A 17,770-nucleotide genomic window follows, 5' to 3' on the forward strand; every position below is an offset into this window, starting at 1 on the left:
TAAAGAATAACCCATGTATGGCTTAAAAAGGACAGATGTATTGAATAACTGAAAAAGGTAAAAAAAAAAAGTAATACTCTACCCAACAATTGGGTTGAAATGAATAACCAAACGTTTGCAGACACAGTCGTTAGGCAAGGGTAAAATACATAACCCATATATGGCCCGAAAGGATGAATGTATTAAATAACCCTAGATGGTAAAATCCCTAGACGTGAATGAGTGAGTGAGTTGTCAGTCCCTGTGAGCCCTGCGACTGGCCGGTAACCAGTTCAGGGTGTCCCCTGCCGATACTGCATGGCATGGGCTCCAGCTCCACCGGGACCCTACTGAGGATAAGCGGTGCAAAAAATGGATGGGTAAAAAGTCAAACAAGGAGAAATCCTCTGATTGACCCAAAAGGCTGAATGATTTTATATGTGTTTTTTACTTTTGGCCCAGATTTTGCGTTGGTACTGTTGGGAATTAAATATCAAAAAGTACCGTTTACCAAGTTCAGATTAGTTATCTGACTCCATTAACCAAACACAACCTACATTCACCCAACAATTTATGCGCGCTCGTTTCTTGTGGGAAAAGATGAACAGGAAGCCGACATTTCCACACGGGGCAAATTTAATTTCATTAACAATTTAACTAAGTGTACGCCATCGAAAACGGACGAATTAGCGACGTTGGCGTCTCTGGGAAGCCTTTTTCTCAAGTCCTTTAGCTTTCTCCTATTGGCAATCTTCTCCCCGCATAATGGCGTGCCGACTTCTCCCATGGGCGCCCCAAGAAAGCCCCCTGGGCTTCACGATCCCGGAGAAGAGCGTCCCGATGTCTGGGGTGCTCAAAACAACACCGAGCGTTTCTCAAGACAATTCCTGCCGTCCTCCGTCAGAGTCCTGTTATCAACGGAACTAGACAAAAAATTCTGCATTTGGAACAGCCTGACCTGTCATTGAACTAAAGCCTACTCAGTGAAAATCTTCATTGCATTATGATGGATTTAAACTGTAAATAAGTTATTCTACTGTTGCATACTGTGTATATTCTTGCTTAGTGTGCCATTCTTGCCTAGTTCAATAATAGTAATATTGTTGCTACGATAACATGTTGTTGTAAGTTCAAACAGGTTTTGATACGATAAGATGTTGTTGTGAAAACAGATTTCAAACTTTTTTTGTCACTCCCCCTCCCTTTAGCAGAAGAAACATGTAAACTAGGGCGTTCCTAATACATTAAAAAGGTAAGAACGAAATAGACTTTTTCAGAGTGTCTAGTAGACTGTAACAGGCAGTCTATGGTCATCTCTCCTTGCAAGTAAGTGATACTCACGTCTCTGTGTCTTCTTTGAGTGCAGGTTTTTATTACAAGTGTTGGGGTTAACCTAACATATTATGAGTCAATCGTATACAATCCTTTATTGTCAAATGTATAAAATCCTTCAGTACAAACACTGACTTCTTTTTTGGCCTAAGTGTTAGCTAAGATGTTTCCCCGCCGGGTTTCGTCACGTGCCCGCCGGGACGGGAGCCAACTCACCTACGAGACACCAAACGGAGAATCGTATCCACGTGATGGCGGAGAGTTTAAGCATGAGGTAGATGTTGACCAGCATGGCGGAGGCGGGCACGAAGGGGACGCAAGGCGCCATGTAAGGAAGGCGTTTGGGATTTTCCGGCTGCTGCACCAGCACCAACAGGAGCACCAGGAGCCACGCAAACAGGCACAGCAGCAGCAACACCGCCCACCAGCGGCCCTCCAGGATGCTGCTCGCGCCTGCAACCAGGGGCTTAGGGTCATTAAACGGCCCCTTGGTAAGCGAGTGAGTGTCACTAGGTAAGTGTTTTGGTTTGTGAATAAGTGAGTGCTGTTGTTTACTAGTGAGTGTTTTTTTTCTATTATTAATGTGGAAGAATGAGTGAGTTACTATGTAAGTGTTTTTGTGTGTGAGTAAGTGAGTGTCACTAGGTAAGTGCTTTTGTTTGTGAGTGAGTGAGTTAGTGGGTGAGTGATTGAGTCACTAGGTAATTGATTTTGTTTGTGAGTGAGTGAGTCACCAGGTAAGTGTTTTTCTTTGTGAGTGAGTGAGTCACAAGGTAAGTGCTTTTGTTTGTGAGTGAGTGAGTCACTAGGTAAGTGCTCTTGTTTGTGAGTGAGTGAGTCACTAGGTAAGTGCTCTTGTTTGTGAGTGAGTCACTAGGTAAGTGTTTTTGTGAGTGAGTGAGTCACTAGGTAAGTGCTCTTGTTTGTGAGTGAGTGCGTGAGTGAGTCACTAGGTAAGTGTTTTTGTGAGTGAGTGAGTCACTAGGTAAGTGCTCTTGTTTGTGAGTGAGTGCGTGAGTGAGTCACTAGGTAAATACTTTTGTTTGTGAGTGTCACCAGATAAGTGCTTTGGTTTGTGAGTCAGTGAGTGAGTAGGTGAGTGATTGACTAACTAGTGGGTGAGTTACTAGGTAAGTGCTTTTGTCTGTGAGTGAGTCACTAGGTAAGTGCTTTTGTTTGTGAGTGAGTCACCAGGTAAGTGTTTTTGTTTGTGAGTGAGTGAGTCACTAAGTAAGTGCTTTTTTGTGAGTGAGTGAGTCACTAGGTAAGTGCTCTTGTTTGTGAGTGAGTAAGTCACTAGGAAAGTGTTTTTGTTTTTGAGTGAGTGAGTGAGTCACTAGGTAAGTGCTCTTGTTTGTGAGTGAGTGAGTGAGTCACTAGGTAAGTGCTCTTGTTTGTGAGTGAGTAAGTCACTAGGAAAGTGTTTTTGTTTTTGAGTGAGTGAGTGAGTCACTAGGTAAGTGCTCTTATTTGTGAGTGAGTGAGTGAGTCACTAGATAAGTGTTTTTGTTTGTGAGTGAGTGAGTCACTAGGTAAATGGTTTTGTTTGTGAGTGGGTGAGTTAGTGGGTGAGTGAGTTAGTCACTAGGTAAGTGATTTTGTTTGTGAGTGAACGAGTGAGACACCAGGTAAATGCTTTTGTTTGTGGGTGAATGAGTGAGACACTAGGTAAATGCTTTTGTTTGTGAGTGAATGAGTGAGACACCAGGTAAATGCTTTTGTTTGTGGGTGAATGAGTGAGACACTAGGTAAATGCTTTTGTTTGTGAGTGGGTGAGTGAGTGAGTGAGTCACTAGGTCAGTGCTTGTGTTAGTAAGTGAGTGAGTGAGAGTGTGCTTTTTTGTATGTGAGTGCGTTTTTTGCTAGTGATGGATTTTATTTCTTTTTGAGTGAGTGAGTGAGTGATTAGTTTGTTAGTGAGCATTTTTGTTTGTGAGTGAGTGATTTTTTACATTATTAAGTCACTGAGTGCTTGAGTAGATGAGCACTTTGTTAGTGAGGGCTTTTTTCGCGGTTGAGTAATTTTTTTCATTAGTGAGTGAGTGAGTGAGTGAGTGAGTGAGTCAGTGAGTGGATTACCACTTGTGAGAACCCTTCTCAAGGTTTCTTTTTTCCTCTCACGCTGAGGTTTTGAGTTTTTCCTTTCCCGCTTGTTGGTTTAAGATCAGGTAACGGTTTAATTGCAATCCTGTGCAGTCCTTTGTGACATTTTTCTGATTAAGGGCTATATAAAAAAATTTGACTTGCGTGAGTGAGTGAGTGAGTGAGTACATTATTTTGTGTTTTTGTTTTTGAGTGAGTGTATTTCTTTTTTTATTGAGAGACTGAGTGAGTGAGTCCAGGTGCTTAGATTACAACATGTTTCTATGTCATGTAGTTTAAAAAATGCCATTAATTTTTATGAAGGGCAAATAATAAATCCCATAAATTTGCATTCAAAACCCATTTTAGGTTAAGTGTAGATAGTTGAAGTAAATAGGGCAGAAAATCGAACCATCATCCCCGATGGAACGCCACTACTTACCAAATATGGTAAAGGAGCAGAAAGCGAACATGAAAACAAAAAGCAGCAGCACGCACACGGTGACCGTCTTCCCAGTGGCCACGGTGGGCCGGTCCATCTTCCCCGGGAGCCCCAATCGAATCCTCAGGGTGTAGTAACGGGGCCCCAAGAGTTTCTTGAGCCGTCGGGTGGCGCCGCCCTCCGATTCTTCCGTTTCAATGCCGCTGCCCATGTCCACGGTGCCGTAGTTTGGGTGTCCGACGGCGTACGCGTTCTTGTCGGGTTTGCCGATCAGCATCTCGTTGTCGCCCAGAGAAGGCAAATTTTTGGCCCCGCACGTATTTGTGGTCTCCTCGCCGTTTTCGCGGCTTGGCGAGCTGGCGTCCTTCTCGATCTCCGCCAGGACGCCTTCTTTACGTTTGGCATTTTGCTCCTCGGACAGGAAGTTGACAAAACCGTGGATGTCGCCTTCAGGCTGGTAGCGCAGAAGAAGGACGCAAAGGCTCACCTAAGTGAGGACATAGCAAGACCAATATCAGGGAAACTGATGAATCCACGCGGCCCTGAATGCATCACTTTAAATCAGAATTTGAAATTTTGGGTTTGCTTTGGGCTCGGTCCTGCAAATAAGGTGAATTAGCCGGGCTCAGGTTGGATCGGGCTTTAATACCCGCGTGGCTGGGTCAGGTTGTTTTTTTTCAGGCCTATTTATACCTCTAAAGGGTGCTAATGTGAAATTTTTGCGCTCACCAACGTGTATGCTAGCAGCGTGCCGATGGACATCATCTCGATGAGGTCCCTGAGACTGACCAGAAGCGACAAAATCGCCGCCAGGAAACCCGATACCACACATGCCACGGCCGGGGTCTCCGTGTATGGTGATACGTTGGCCAAGAACCTAAGGGGACAGAAAAATATTTAAAAATGATCCACTCGGAAAATCAAACAATGATTTAACATGACACAAATTTTGTCGTTGTTAAGAATTTGGGTATTTTTATTTTATATTTACTGAAAAATCTGTCTTATGTTTTCACTTTATGTGCTCAGGTTAAGGAAAAACAAAGGTTGTTTTAGTATTTTAAAAAAAGAATTGGGATAAATATGTGCAGGATGCTACCTTTTTGGTATTTTGGTTGAGACATGTTGAGCTTTCTTTTGCCAAGTAAATTGAAAAAATGGGGGTGACAAAAACTGCTCAATTTGAGTATTATTTTATTTTATTTTTACATAAATGTATCATTCTATTTTATATATTTTTTTACCTTTTACCATTTTAATATTTTAATTAATTATTTTCTTTACTGCAGATAGTCATTTTCAGAGTAATGCGCTACTTTTTGGTGTCAGTAATCTGAGGGTTAACTGAATTTATTTTCCAAATGAAGTAACTTGTAACCAGAGGCATGAGCAAATTAAGAGGCTGCTTAGGGCCCTGTGACCACTAAGACCCCCCCAAGAGGATTTAACTTATATATAATATATATATATATACATATATATATATATATATATATATATATGTATTTTTTTGTGGGTTGGAGTGATCATTATTGATTTATATTATCAGATACTACTAGTGATCCCAAGAGTCAAGAAGAGATCCGCAGGTTTGAGAGCATTCTCCATTCGAGCGTCTGTGCTGTGGAATGCTCTCCCCCTGAGATTCAATCTGCAACCTCAGTGGAAATGTTTGAATCTAAGCTTAAAACACACTTCTATTCTATAGCATATGAATAACCTATAATTTATGTTGACAATATCTGTGTATTATTTGCCCTCATGTAGGTTCTAGATCAGGGGATGGTGTCATAATAGTCTGTGGTTTTTCTAATAATCTGTTGTCTGTGCAGCCTTTGATACTCTTTGTGATTAAGGGCTATACAAATAAACATGACTTGACTTGACTAGATATATATTGATTTACCAAAAACAAATGTAATAGAGTAATTTCCTATAGCCTATCTGAGGTTGAATCACTTTTTGATTGACAGTATAATCAGCAAATCAGCGATCATTTAGTGTAAACATCCGTGACAGTATTTTTCAATTTTCACTATTGTTCATTTCTGGATTGAACCGGAAGTTTTCATAACCAAGGGATAGTAACGGAGTACATTTACTCCTTCGCATTTACTTGCGTAAGTTTTGGGAAATTATGTACTTCGAGGAGCATTTCTTAATCCCTATACTTTTACTTTTACTTGAGTAAATTTGTGAAGGAAAAAGACGTACTTTTACTCTGCTACATTAGGCAACATTGAAGTCGGTACTTTGTTACTTAATGAATTCCCTCCACGTAAGTACGCGTCTGTGTCTCCGCTAAGGGGCATTTTTTTTGGTGCAGGACTCCGGCAGGCTCTACCAAAGGTAGCAGCTTCGTCACTTGACCATATTCAACTTTAGCGGGGGAAGTTGTTTATGGGTGAAACAGATGGAAAATGTCGCTAAGCAATACGGACTATGAAAACACAGAAGAGGAGGAGCAACCCTGGACTCACATCAAAAGCATGTTCCCTTAAAAAAGTGCGAAACACCAGCTACAATATGCAATGTCTCCTTTGTTCGAATTCATGGGCTAGCTTGTTGTTCTGCTTGAAGAGCCTGTTAAGAGAAGTATTGGGGCTTTAAATGTGCTACATGTGCTCAATTTATTACTATTTAATACTATCTTTATTTTATTGTTTAGTAAAGCACTTGATTTTAGGTTGATTATTTTAATCTCCTTTTAAATTAAATGTATTTTTTGTTGATTGGATGGACTTTAATAATTTGATGATCTAATTGGTTGTTTTAAAAAACATCAAATATGACGATGCTACAGTTACTTAGTACTAAAGTAAGTATTTGGATGACTACTTTTACTTCTTCTTAAGTGATATTATTCTGAAGTAAGTCAAGTCAAGTCATTTTTATTTGTATAGCCTTTTATTACAAAGAGTCTCAAAGGGCTGCACAGACAACAGATTATTGCAAACCACAAAATAGTATGACACCAACCCCTGATCTAAAACCTACACGAGGGCCACGAAAAACTCAAAAACCTCAACATGAGGAAAATGAAGAAACCTTGAGAAGGGACATAAGTAACAGTACTTTTACCTGAAAAACATTTTTGGCTTCTCTACCCACCCACCTCTGCATGTTAGCGACATTTTCTTTGTCCAGTCAAAAAGTTTGCGACCATTTCTGGTGTGTAGCTGATTGTTTACAATTGTTTGTTGCAGAGCTTTGTAAGTTATATGAGTACATCAACTATCTATAATGCTCAGTTCCAAGTTGTAACAGTGATTCATTATTCATCATCGCATCATTTGCTGCACCGCTTATCCTCAGTAGGGTCGCGGGGGTGCTGGAGCCCATCCCAGCAATCATCGGGCAGTGGGCAGGGGACATCCTGAACTGGTTGCCAGCCAATCGCTCATTCACACCTAGGGACAATTTGGACCAGCCAATCCACCTGAAATGCATGTCTTGGGAATGTGGGAGGAAACCGGAGTGCCCGGAGGAAACCCACGCAAGAACGGGGAGAACATACAAACTCCGCACAGGAAGTCCGGTAGCTGGATTTTAACCCACACAGGAGGTTCCCAAGACCTTAGACCTGTTACGCCATGCTGCCCCTGATTCATTATTGTTGTTCAGTAATTCCCTCAACATGGGTGAAGAGGAGCTATATTTGGGTTCATTCAGACAAAATAGGAACTTTTCATTTCTGGAAATGTAAATAAAGACTCATTGTTGTTGCTTTTAATTGCACTACATAATTAGAAGAGCGGAAAAAGCCGGATGGGTACTAACTTGAAGAGCAGGCCGTCGCCAGCCATGGCATAGATGACACGCGGCATAGGAAAGAGTGAGCCCAGTAGTGAAACGGTGAGCCCGGCGATGGAGCCCACCGCCACAATGTATTTGGCAAACATGCAACCGTGAGCGGCGAACATCTCCATGAGGGGGGCGTCGGCATCAATCTGCTCCGAAGGGACCATCAGGGTCAGGATCACCGACACCTACGGTAAAAAAAATGTTGATACTGACTAGGACTGCTACGATTAATCGCTAGTAGAAATAGTCATGAATTCCATTGTCAACTATTGTCGCCACCAGGGTTGGGTAGGGTTACTTTAACTTGATTACTTTCAATTACTTTCGGATTACTCCAATACCAAATATGCTAATAAAAGACATAAGAAACTAAATATGAATAAAATTACTAAATTTTGTGCAGGCTTGGGGAGTGAACGGCAAAAACGATCTTGGCAAGCTGTTTGGATTTATTTATTTTGTTTCTGTCGCATTTTATGTTCGTTTTGCCGGAGATCAAAGCCAGGAGAGAAAGCTTACCACGTGTTGTGAGTCATCATTTTATTCATATTTATTCGTATTTAGTTTCTTTTGTCTTTTATTATTATATTTGGTATTTGAGTAATCAAAAGTAATTGAAAGTAATCCAGTTAAAGTAACCCTACCCAACCCTGGACAGTTGAATGAAAGGGAGTCTGACTCGCCTCAGTAAGATTCAAGTAACATTCAAACCAATATGATTTTGATGACATTGTTGATTGTGTACGCATATATTTCGCTAGAAAAAACAACTTGAGCGTTATGCCTAAGATATGTTTTGAAATTAAATGCATGCAGTCTTAAGAACAAATTTCAGTTGTTTTGAAATGTAGAGAATTGTTAAGTAGTTATGTGACAAACTTTGCACCTGACTATTGAAAGTAGTCACACAAGGCACATATTTGTTTTTTTTTACTTTTCTAATGCTGTTGTTGAGCCTCTTTTTGGTTTACAAGAATAAACAATGTGTACCGGTACTTGGTATTAATTATCAGCGCGAGCAAAGCGAGTTTGGTGATAACAATTTAGTTTGTGATCTAAGTATACACGTATTTTTGTTTATATGTGTTTGTTTTATTGGCTGTTTGTGTGTCTGTCCACTCAAGAAAAGGGGGAAGGAGTTTTAGAATTGACCACCATCTTCGACCAGCAGTCAGATAGGTTACCCTAGATGTGAAAAATGCCAAAAAAAGCTGACCCAGCACTTTCAATTTATTTTTGCTCGGAATTTTTTCCTGAGAGACATTCCACTCTACCAGACCAGAATGACATTGAACGTCAACACTATTTCAAGAGTTCAGTCCCGATCTAGACTCAGACCTATTCTTAGGGTTTTAAAATTTCCTGTGCAAATAACCATGCCAAAAAGGAAAATGCCACCCAAATATGGTTTTGTGTCTCAACCCGGGTGATGCTCTAATGGTGCACAACCATTCTAGTGTATTATTCATTTGCCAGTCCCAAAAAAAGGATGGAGGTTTATTCCTCTGCTGACCGAGCACAGTGCCTAATTGGTTTTAGATAGGGCATTTTTCATTTCTTTTTTTGTACGAATTCGCAGTATGTTCAGTAAAATACATATTTTTTCTCTATCCAACTTTAGGTGTCATTTGCCACATCATTAAATGAACGTAATGCTGAATTTAATAAAAGATGACTGAATATTCGACTCATCGTTTCAATAGTCAGTGACTCGTCAATTATTCAAAGAGACGATAGTTGCAGCCATAATACTGACGCTCCTTCACAGCTGTTGCCCCTGGCAACCATCAGACGATGTGTTAGAATCGCTAACGAATACGCGGGTTATTGCGGCACGGTGTCCGAGAGTGCTCGGTTTCCACTTACCGATACGTACGCCGTGAGGCACGTCACCAGCGAGGCGGTGATAGCGTACGGGATAGACGTGTTGGGACTTTTGGCTTCCTCGCCCGTCGTGGCGATGATGTCGAAGCCGATGAAGGCGTAGAAGCACGTGGCAGCGCCTTGCATCACCTGGGGCAGGAAAAGACAATGTCAGAAAAACTCATTTTACTATATTCCTATTTTTGAATATGGAAGGGATTCTACTAGGACGCAGAAATACAGCCTCCCCCCTGCTCTCCCAACTGCAGGCGGGTAGCCAAAAAGAAGAATTCCGACTAATGTTCCCTCTAATATTCCACGGGTCTGAGCGTTCACACAAAGTCAGTGAGCAACGCTTGAAACAACAGTGAGCAACCATAATCCCAAGTGTGGCAAGATAATTAATTATCAAACATGTCCAAAACTTGACATCGAGTTACATTTTGCTGAGTTTCTGGCAATGCAAAATTATTTTTCTCTTTTGAATGAATTGACTCATGTACTATTGCAAAGGTTGTACGGCCTACAAACGTCGTTTGTTCTTACAATTCTTTCACAAGATATCCATTCCTTTTTATTTCCTGATATATTTTGTTGCACAATATTAACATTTTGGGGGGCTTATTTAGTCGATTGTAAGATACAGAACTGTACTTAATCACATTTTTTGGGGGAAGTACAATGTTGGCAACAAGATTCACTTGATTTAATTGGAAATTATTTAAATGCAACAAAAACTTTTTCTTCTTTTTTCCGTGTTTTTTTCTACTTTTTTGTTACTTTTTTCTTTTTATCCTCTATTTACTTTTTTCCTACATTTCTTTTGTTTCTGGCTTTTTTTTTAATACATTTTTTCTTCTTTTTTTCTCTTCCTTTTTTTTTTCTTTTTCTCAGCTTTTCACTACTTTATCATTTTGGTATTTTTTTCTTTTTTGTTCTATTCACCCCTTCCTTTAAGTCATGTTGTGCATAATTTTACATAATATTTGGTCATGTTGGGATTATAGAAGCAAAAACAACCTGAAGAGCGGTTTAGGACCCGAAAGAGCCGGTTCCTTTTAGTGAGCCGAGCCGAAGAAGCCGGTTCTCTACTAACTTTACTCGACTTCAAAATACCGCATTTAGGACACAACGTCAGGGGAACCCGTGTATTTTTACCTTCATGCACTGTAACTTTGACTTAAGTCGCTTCTTAATTAGTGATTTTGAGCCATCATTTTTATGCGCTGGCTAGATTTTCTTGTGCGCTGAGAATGTGCAAGCAGTGCGCAGCTTAGAGGGAGCACTGATTCCGACCCCTGGAATTATCTGAGTACCAACGCAAGGTTACTATCAGTAACACAATGCGCCGCCAGGGACTCAAATCCTGGACTGCCAGACGTATACCCCTGCTTAAGCCATGCACGCTGCAGTTGACTGAGTTGTTCTCATTGTTGTTTGGTGATGGTGGCACTGGGTATCATAAAAGAAGGAACTATGCCCCTTGTTTTATTGGACTATAAGTGCCCTCTGATTGGCAGACTGTTACATCTCTCTACGCCCTCTAATGGATAGTTTTAAAGATTCACACCGTGATGAAATTCCAGTTCTTATCAGGAACATGAAATAGTAGGTACCGTAAATTCCGGACTATAGAGCACACCTGATTATAAGCCGCACCCACCACATTTTGAGAGGAAAACCGATTTTGTACATACACAAGCCGCACTTGTATATAAGCCGCATGAGCCCACATTTAAACATGTAACACAAACACAAAATTTACCCAAACCCGACTTCAAGTCCCGCGATTGAAACTAAATGTCCTTCATTAGAGTCCACAGTCCAAAAATCACAGCCGACAAAATGAACGGAAAATGTGTACCGGTACTCAAGGTTTGATGCAGACCTGCAGAGTCCAGGTCCCGTTGAAAGTAATCCAAGGAAAAAAGTGTATATTTCCAAAGGTAAGGGTGGGAAAAATATATCAGATGAACACATTTACTCACGCAACTCCTTTTTCTTTTTTTTTTTTTTTTTTTTTTTTTTTTTTAACTTTTTATTTCTCACAGCAATTTTGACAGAGGTTTGATTCCTCCATCATACATCAACACATAATATATACACTTGACACACTCATAAATAACAGAAGAAACAACAAAGAAGAAAAAAAATACTATTAATAGAAAGGAAGAATAAACGTTCATACAATACATCCATACAAAAAGAAATATATATATATATAAATACATATATATAAAATAATCAAAATATACACCCAAAAAAAAAAAAAAAAAAAAAAAACAACGCACATAATAAATAGGGGGAGGTGTTTAGACATCAAGTAAAATTTGTGTGATAGGCTTCCATCTTTTCTCAAATTGGTCAAGTTTCAGTTGAAGTCTTGCAGTGATTTTTTCCATAATGTACATTTGCTTTAATTTGTCTCTCCATTGTTTTATGTCAGGAGGTTGTGGTTTCAGCCAGGACACTGTGATCATTTTCTTTGCTACCAGAAGCATTACCCTTAGTATATATTTCTGTTGACCAGATAGTAATTCTTCTGGCAAAATTCCTATTACGTAAGCCTTTGGGTCCAACCGCAACTCCCAGCCCGTGATTAATTTTATTTCTCTCTGGATACTTCTCCAAAAATTTAATATTACAGGGCAATTCCAGAAAATATGCGTAAAGTCACCGACCCCCCCACAGTTACGCCAGCATAGATTTGAGGTATTTTTATATTTTGAAGTGATAGAGGGTGTATAGAAGAATCGCATTTTTACTTTCCATTCAAACTCCCTCCATGTCGGGCTGTTGGTTATTTTGTGTCCCTCTTTCAATGTTTTTTCCCATTCGTTGTCTTTTATCGCTACATTAGTTTCTTGTTCCCATTTTTCCTTAACTGCCATGTCCTCATTACTGAGATCCATTCTCAGGGCTTTATATAGTTTTGATATAACCCCCTTTATTGATTGTCCTTTTGTATACGATATTAATAATTCCTCTACCTTAGTTGGCTCCTTACATATTTTCCCCCATTCCTCGTGTTTCTGGAGGTAATGCCTTAGTTGCAAATATTTGTAAAAATCATTTCTGGGTAGGTCAAACTCTTGTTGGAGTTGTTCGAATGATTTCATTGCCTGTGCTTCCAATACTTGGGTAATCAACATCAGTCCTTTTTGGGCCCATTTTTGAAACCCTACCTCCATACCCCCAGGTTTAAAGTCTGGATTTTTCGCTATTTTGGTAGCCCTATTCACAGATCTTGATATTTTTAATTTTTTTTGTATTGTTGACCAAGTTTTAATAGTTCCCTTAATCCATTCATTCTGGATTTTTAATTTCTTCCACCTCGTGACTGATATGTAAGGTAACGATTCCACCAGCATATTTGGACAAGATCGTTGCTCCATGTCCACCCATATCGCATCTTTGTCTGTAGTAATCCACAAGATGAGTGCTTTAATTTGAGCTGCCCAATAGTAATATTTAATATTGGGTAGGTCTAGGCCCCCCTTTTCTTTAGGAGCTAACAGGGTTTTGTATTTTATTCTAGGTTTCTTGTTTTGCCAAAGGAATTTTGCTATTAACTTATTTAACATTTTAAATGTGGATGCCGGGATCAGAATTGGAAGGGATTGAAACAGAAATAATAGTCTTGGTAATATGTTCATTCTGATTGTTTCTATCCTGCCGATAAGACTTAAGGGCAAAATTTCCCATTTTTCCAAATCTTTCCTTATTTCTTTTATCAACATTCCATAATTTGCATCAAACAACTGTGTGGAATGTGGTGTAATGGTCACCCCCAAATATTTAAACCCTTTATTTGTCCATTTAAAATCAAACCTTTCAATCACATCTGTTGGACATTTTCCTGATATCATCATTGCTATTGATTTGCTCTCATTATTTGAATACCCAGCTACTTCTCCATATATTTTAAGGCTCTCCAACAGTGGTGGTATTGATAACGAAGGTTCCTTCAGCATTACCAACAGGTCGTCTGCAAACAATGATATTTTATGTTCTGTTCCTCCTTCATCCAATATCCCCCTTATTTGCTCATTTTGTCTAATTGATTCTGCGAGTGGTTCTATGCTTATTGCAAACAAGAGTGGGCTTAAGCAATCCCCTTGCCGGACTCCTCTTTTGATTTCAAAGAAATCTGAACAGTGACCATTTACTCTAAGACGAGATTTCGGATTTTTATAGATAATTTTCACCCATTCAACAAATATTGGAGGGAAGCCAAAAGCTATAAGTGATTGATGTAAGAAGCTCCATTTCACCCTATCGAAAGCTTTTTGTGCATCCAAGCTCAGTAACATCGAGGGTTGGGTCTTAGATTTTGTGCTCGTAATTATGTTTAGTATCCTCCTAATATTGTTTGCACCCTGCCTTCCCGGAATAAACCCTGTTTGATCATTTCTAATTAATTTCGCTATAAATTTCTGCATTCTTTTTGCCAGTATGCTTGTAAGAATTTTTAGATCATTACAAAGTAAACTAACTGGTCTATAGCTTTCACACAATATTGGGTCTTTTCCTTCTTTGTGCAGGACTGTTATGATGGCTTCCGACCATGATTTGGGGGGATCTCCTTTTGTTAGAGCATAGTTAAATACTTTCTGCAGTACTGGTGTTAATTCTTCCTTAAAGCTTTTGTAGAACACCCCCGGGAATCCATCCGTTCCTGGTGATTTATTTATTTTTAAGTTATTTATTGTATCTTGTATTTCCTGTTTTGTAATGGGGCGAATAATTTCTAATGTATCCCCCCCTGTTAGTGTTGGTAAATGTAGTTTTCCTAAAAAGTTTTGTGCCGTGTAGTTATCTAAGTCATTTTCTGAGTCCTTGTATAATTCTTTATAATAATCTGCAAATGCTTCTGCTATACCTTTGGGTTTTACTAAACATTGTTTAGAGATAGGATGTTTTATTTGTGATATAATTCTATCTGTTTGGGCCTTTTTAAGTTGGAAGGCTAGCAGTCGACTGGCTCTATTGCCCATTTCATAGTATCTCTGGTTCACAAAGCGCAGAGCCCCTTCTGCTTTATTTGTCAAAAGTTCATCTAATTTGCTTCTGGTTGTTTTTAATACCTGTAATCTGGATTCATTTGGTGTTTTTTTATGTTCTTCTTCTAGTTCCTTAATCTTATCCTCCAATTCCTTCTGATTCTTTAAGCGTATTCGTTTCAGCCGGGACGATATTTCTATTAATTTCCCCCTTATTACAGCTTTCCCTCCTTCCCATAATATTGTTGGAGAAACCTCATTGTTGTCATTGATTTGGAAATATTCTTTTATACACCGTTTTATTTCCTGTACTACGTTTTTATCTGAGAGGAGAGATACATTCATCCTCCAATACCTAAAATGGGTTTCATTGTCTAAACTTAGTTTCAAAGTAATTGGAGAGTGGTCACTTATAGTAATATTCTCTATACCACACTCTACTACTGTATGCATATGTTGTCTTGAAATGTAAAAGTAATCAATTCTCGAATAGCTGCCATGCGGGTTTGAATAGAAAGTATAGTCTTTAGTTTGGGGATTCTTCTCTCTCCATGGATCTATCAATCCCAATTCTTTAGTTATGTTATTCAACATCCTCGACCTCTTTGTGTTTGTTCCATGTACTGAAGGATACTTGTCCACTTTGCAATTCTGTACAGTGTTAAAGTCACCTCCTAAAAGTAACATTCCCTTCGCACAGTTGGTTATTACTTTAGCTAATACTTGAAAAAATGTCCCCTTTTCCTCAACTGGTGCATAAACATTCATTATTGATATTTCCCAACCGGCCATTGACCCTATAATCATTATATATCGCCCCAGATTGTCCTTCACTTCTTTTTCGACTTTAAACGCCACCCCTTTTCCAAGTAAAATTGCTACTCCCCTCCTTTTACCATAGGATGCGTAGAACACCTGGTTCACCCATTCTCTTTTTAGCTTCTTATGTTCAATTTCGGTCAAATGTGTCTCTTGTAATAAGGCTATTGAGCTCTGCAATGTCTTGAGTTGATTCAATATCTTCTTTCTCTTGATGGGGTGGTTTAGCCCATGTACATTATATGAAACAATATTTAGATTGCTCATGCTTTGTATTGAGTCTCACTGATTTTTGAAGCATACAGAAACACTACGTTAATTACTAACACCTCCATTGACAAAACAAACCAAATTACTAACAACTCCTTTTTCTTTAACCAACTTTTTACCCCCTCTTCTTTCCTTGTCTGTCCCTCACCTTTAGCGGTCCCCACTTAAACTCGGCACCCTGCGTTTGTTCCGCCCCTCATTTTTCGTTCACACGTGCATAACATATCAGAATAAGTGTTTAAAATAAAAACAAATAAATAGATTACAAAATATACAGTTGCAAATACATATTATACATGGGTTACACATATTTACAAAGAAAGACGGTACACCGAGAGAGTTTTCAAAGCTTTACTAATAATAATATAGCTTTGACAGGGCAGTTAATTGTAGCAACACTCGAGCGCCGCTGACGACCGTTAGAAAAATTACATAAATTGGCCGCATCACTGAATAAGTCGCAGGGTTGAAACTTAGGGAAAAAAGTAGCGGCTTATAGTCCGGAATTTACGGTAGTTTTAAAGGCGAAGGACACTCCGATGTCTCCCCTAGTGTTCTTTTCCGGCACCAGAAAGAGTTTTTCGACTTTAAAAAAATAGAGCTAGAAGGAAGCAATGCAATCGAGGACATTTATTTAAAGTTTCAAAATAAAGGTGAAATAAGAGTGTACTCAGGACATATTAACAGAGACACGTTCTCCCACCAAAAGGCATGCAAGAATGTCTCGGCCCTTCTCTCATAGTGAAACAGTTGTATATGCAGCATTGCAGACACTCAGAATTCCGACCGCGTATTACAAAGAAAAAAACAGCAACAGCGTGTATAAGATTAGTTCTGCACATTGCTGAGTCTTCAAGGTTATATGTTAAGGCCATTGCGAGAAAAACTTTTCTCTCTCTACTTTCTGCTCTCCTCTCTCTTTCTTTTCCTCTACTTCCCCCTCCTCTCTTTCTACCCCAGCCCTCCTCTCTCTTTATCTACCCTCACCCTCTCTTTCTCTCTCTCTACCCCCACCCAATCTCTCCCCACATCTTTCTACCTCCCCCCTTCTCTCTCTACCTTTCTCTACCCGAGACCCTTCTGTCTACCCCCCCCCTATCTACCTCCCTCTACCCCCACTCTACCTCCTCCCATCCTCTCTCTCTCTCTCTATACCCCCCTCCTCTTTCTCTACCCCCTCCTCTCTCCTCTCTCTACTCCCCCCCCTACCAACTCTGTACCCATGCCCTCTCCCTCTCTACCTATCTGCCTCTCTCTCTACCTCCCCTCTTCTCCCTCTGTCTACCTCCCCCCTTCCTCTGTCTCCCTCACTACTCCCAGCCCTCTCTGTGACTTTCTACTCCTGCCCTCCTCTCTCTCTACCCACCCCCAACCCTCTCTCCTTCTCTCTCTGGGTAGAGGGTGAGGGTAGAGAGAGAGAAAGAGAGAGGGTGAGGATATAGAGAGAGAAAGAAAGAGGGTGGGGGTCTCTCTCCACCTCTTTCCACCTCCCCCTTCTCTCTTTACCTAAGACCCCTCTCTACCCCCTTCTACCCCCTCTCCTCTCTCTCTCTACCCCCTCCTCTCTCTCCTACCCCCCTCTCTCCTACTCTCTACCCCCACCCTCTTCCTCTCTACCCCCACCCTCTTCCATTAATGTCCATACATGTCTACACCAGGTCTTAAGAGGTTAACCAGAAAACCTTGTATTGTTATAGGTGGAATTGTAAAAATAAATCTACCAGTAGTAACATAAAAACATTTTTTAAATATTATTTCGACTAAACATAAAAAACAAATAAAGTGTCAAGCAACATACCCCCGACCATCCGAAGGGCAGAAATCGTCCGTCCTCCCAGTTGTTCCCGTTGATGAAGAAGAGTCCGGCCACCATGAGGAAGAGCCACACCAGCAGGTTGATGACGTTCAGGATGTTGTTGAAGCCCACCGAGTTCTTCACGCCCAAAGCCACGATCACAGTCACCAACAGGGCGATCAGCAGCGCCAGAAGGTCCGGGTAAGACTGCTCTCCTTTACCTAATAACCGAGACGCAAACATTTTAAGACATACTTCACTCTTTATAATTATAATTCACGCGTTTGTTACCTCCCGTCTCGATTACTGTAATGCACTACTCTCTGGTCTCCCGAAGTCTAGAATCAAGTCTCTTCAGCTAGGGTTATACAAATAAAAATG

General features: G+C 40.1%; 1 protein-coding gene across 2 annotated transcripts in view; it reads right to left on the reverse strand.

Moving 5' to 3' along the window:
• The window catches only part of slc7a14a (solute carrier family 7 member 14a), a 42,769-nt gene that overhangs the window by 6,459 nt on the left and 18,540 nt on the right, over positions 1-17,770 (reverse strand). For both annotated transcript variants that reach the window (XM_088355253.1, XM_088355254.1), the window contains 6 exons: positions 17,393-17,610; positions 9,506-9,652; positions 7,616-7,824; positions 4,565-4,712; positions 3,836-4,322; positions 1,528-1,764 (listed from right to left, as the gene is read on the reverse strand). In XM_088355253.1, the coding sequence (XP_088211379.1) occupies positions 1,528-1,764; positions 3,836-4,322; positions 4,565-4,712; positions 7,616-7,824; positions 9,506-9,652; positions 17,393-17,610 (1,446 nt within the window). The remainder of the gene's footprint in view (positions 1-1,527; positions 1,765-3,835; positions 4,323-4,564; positions 4,713-7,615; positions 7,825-9,505; positions 9,653-17,392; positions 17,611-17,770) is intronic.

The sequence above is a fragment of the Urocampus carinirostris genome, chromosome 15 (assembly GCF_059441175.1).
Source record: "Urocampus carinirostris isolate Australia breed hairy pipefish chromosome 15, RoL_Ucar_1.0, whole genome shotgun sequence".
In the NCBI taxonomy this organism is placed as follows: Eukaryota; Metazoa; Chordata; class Actinopteri; order Syngnathiformes; family Syngnathidae; genus Urocampus; species Urocampus carinirostris.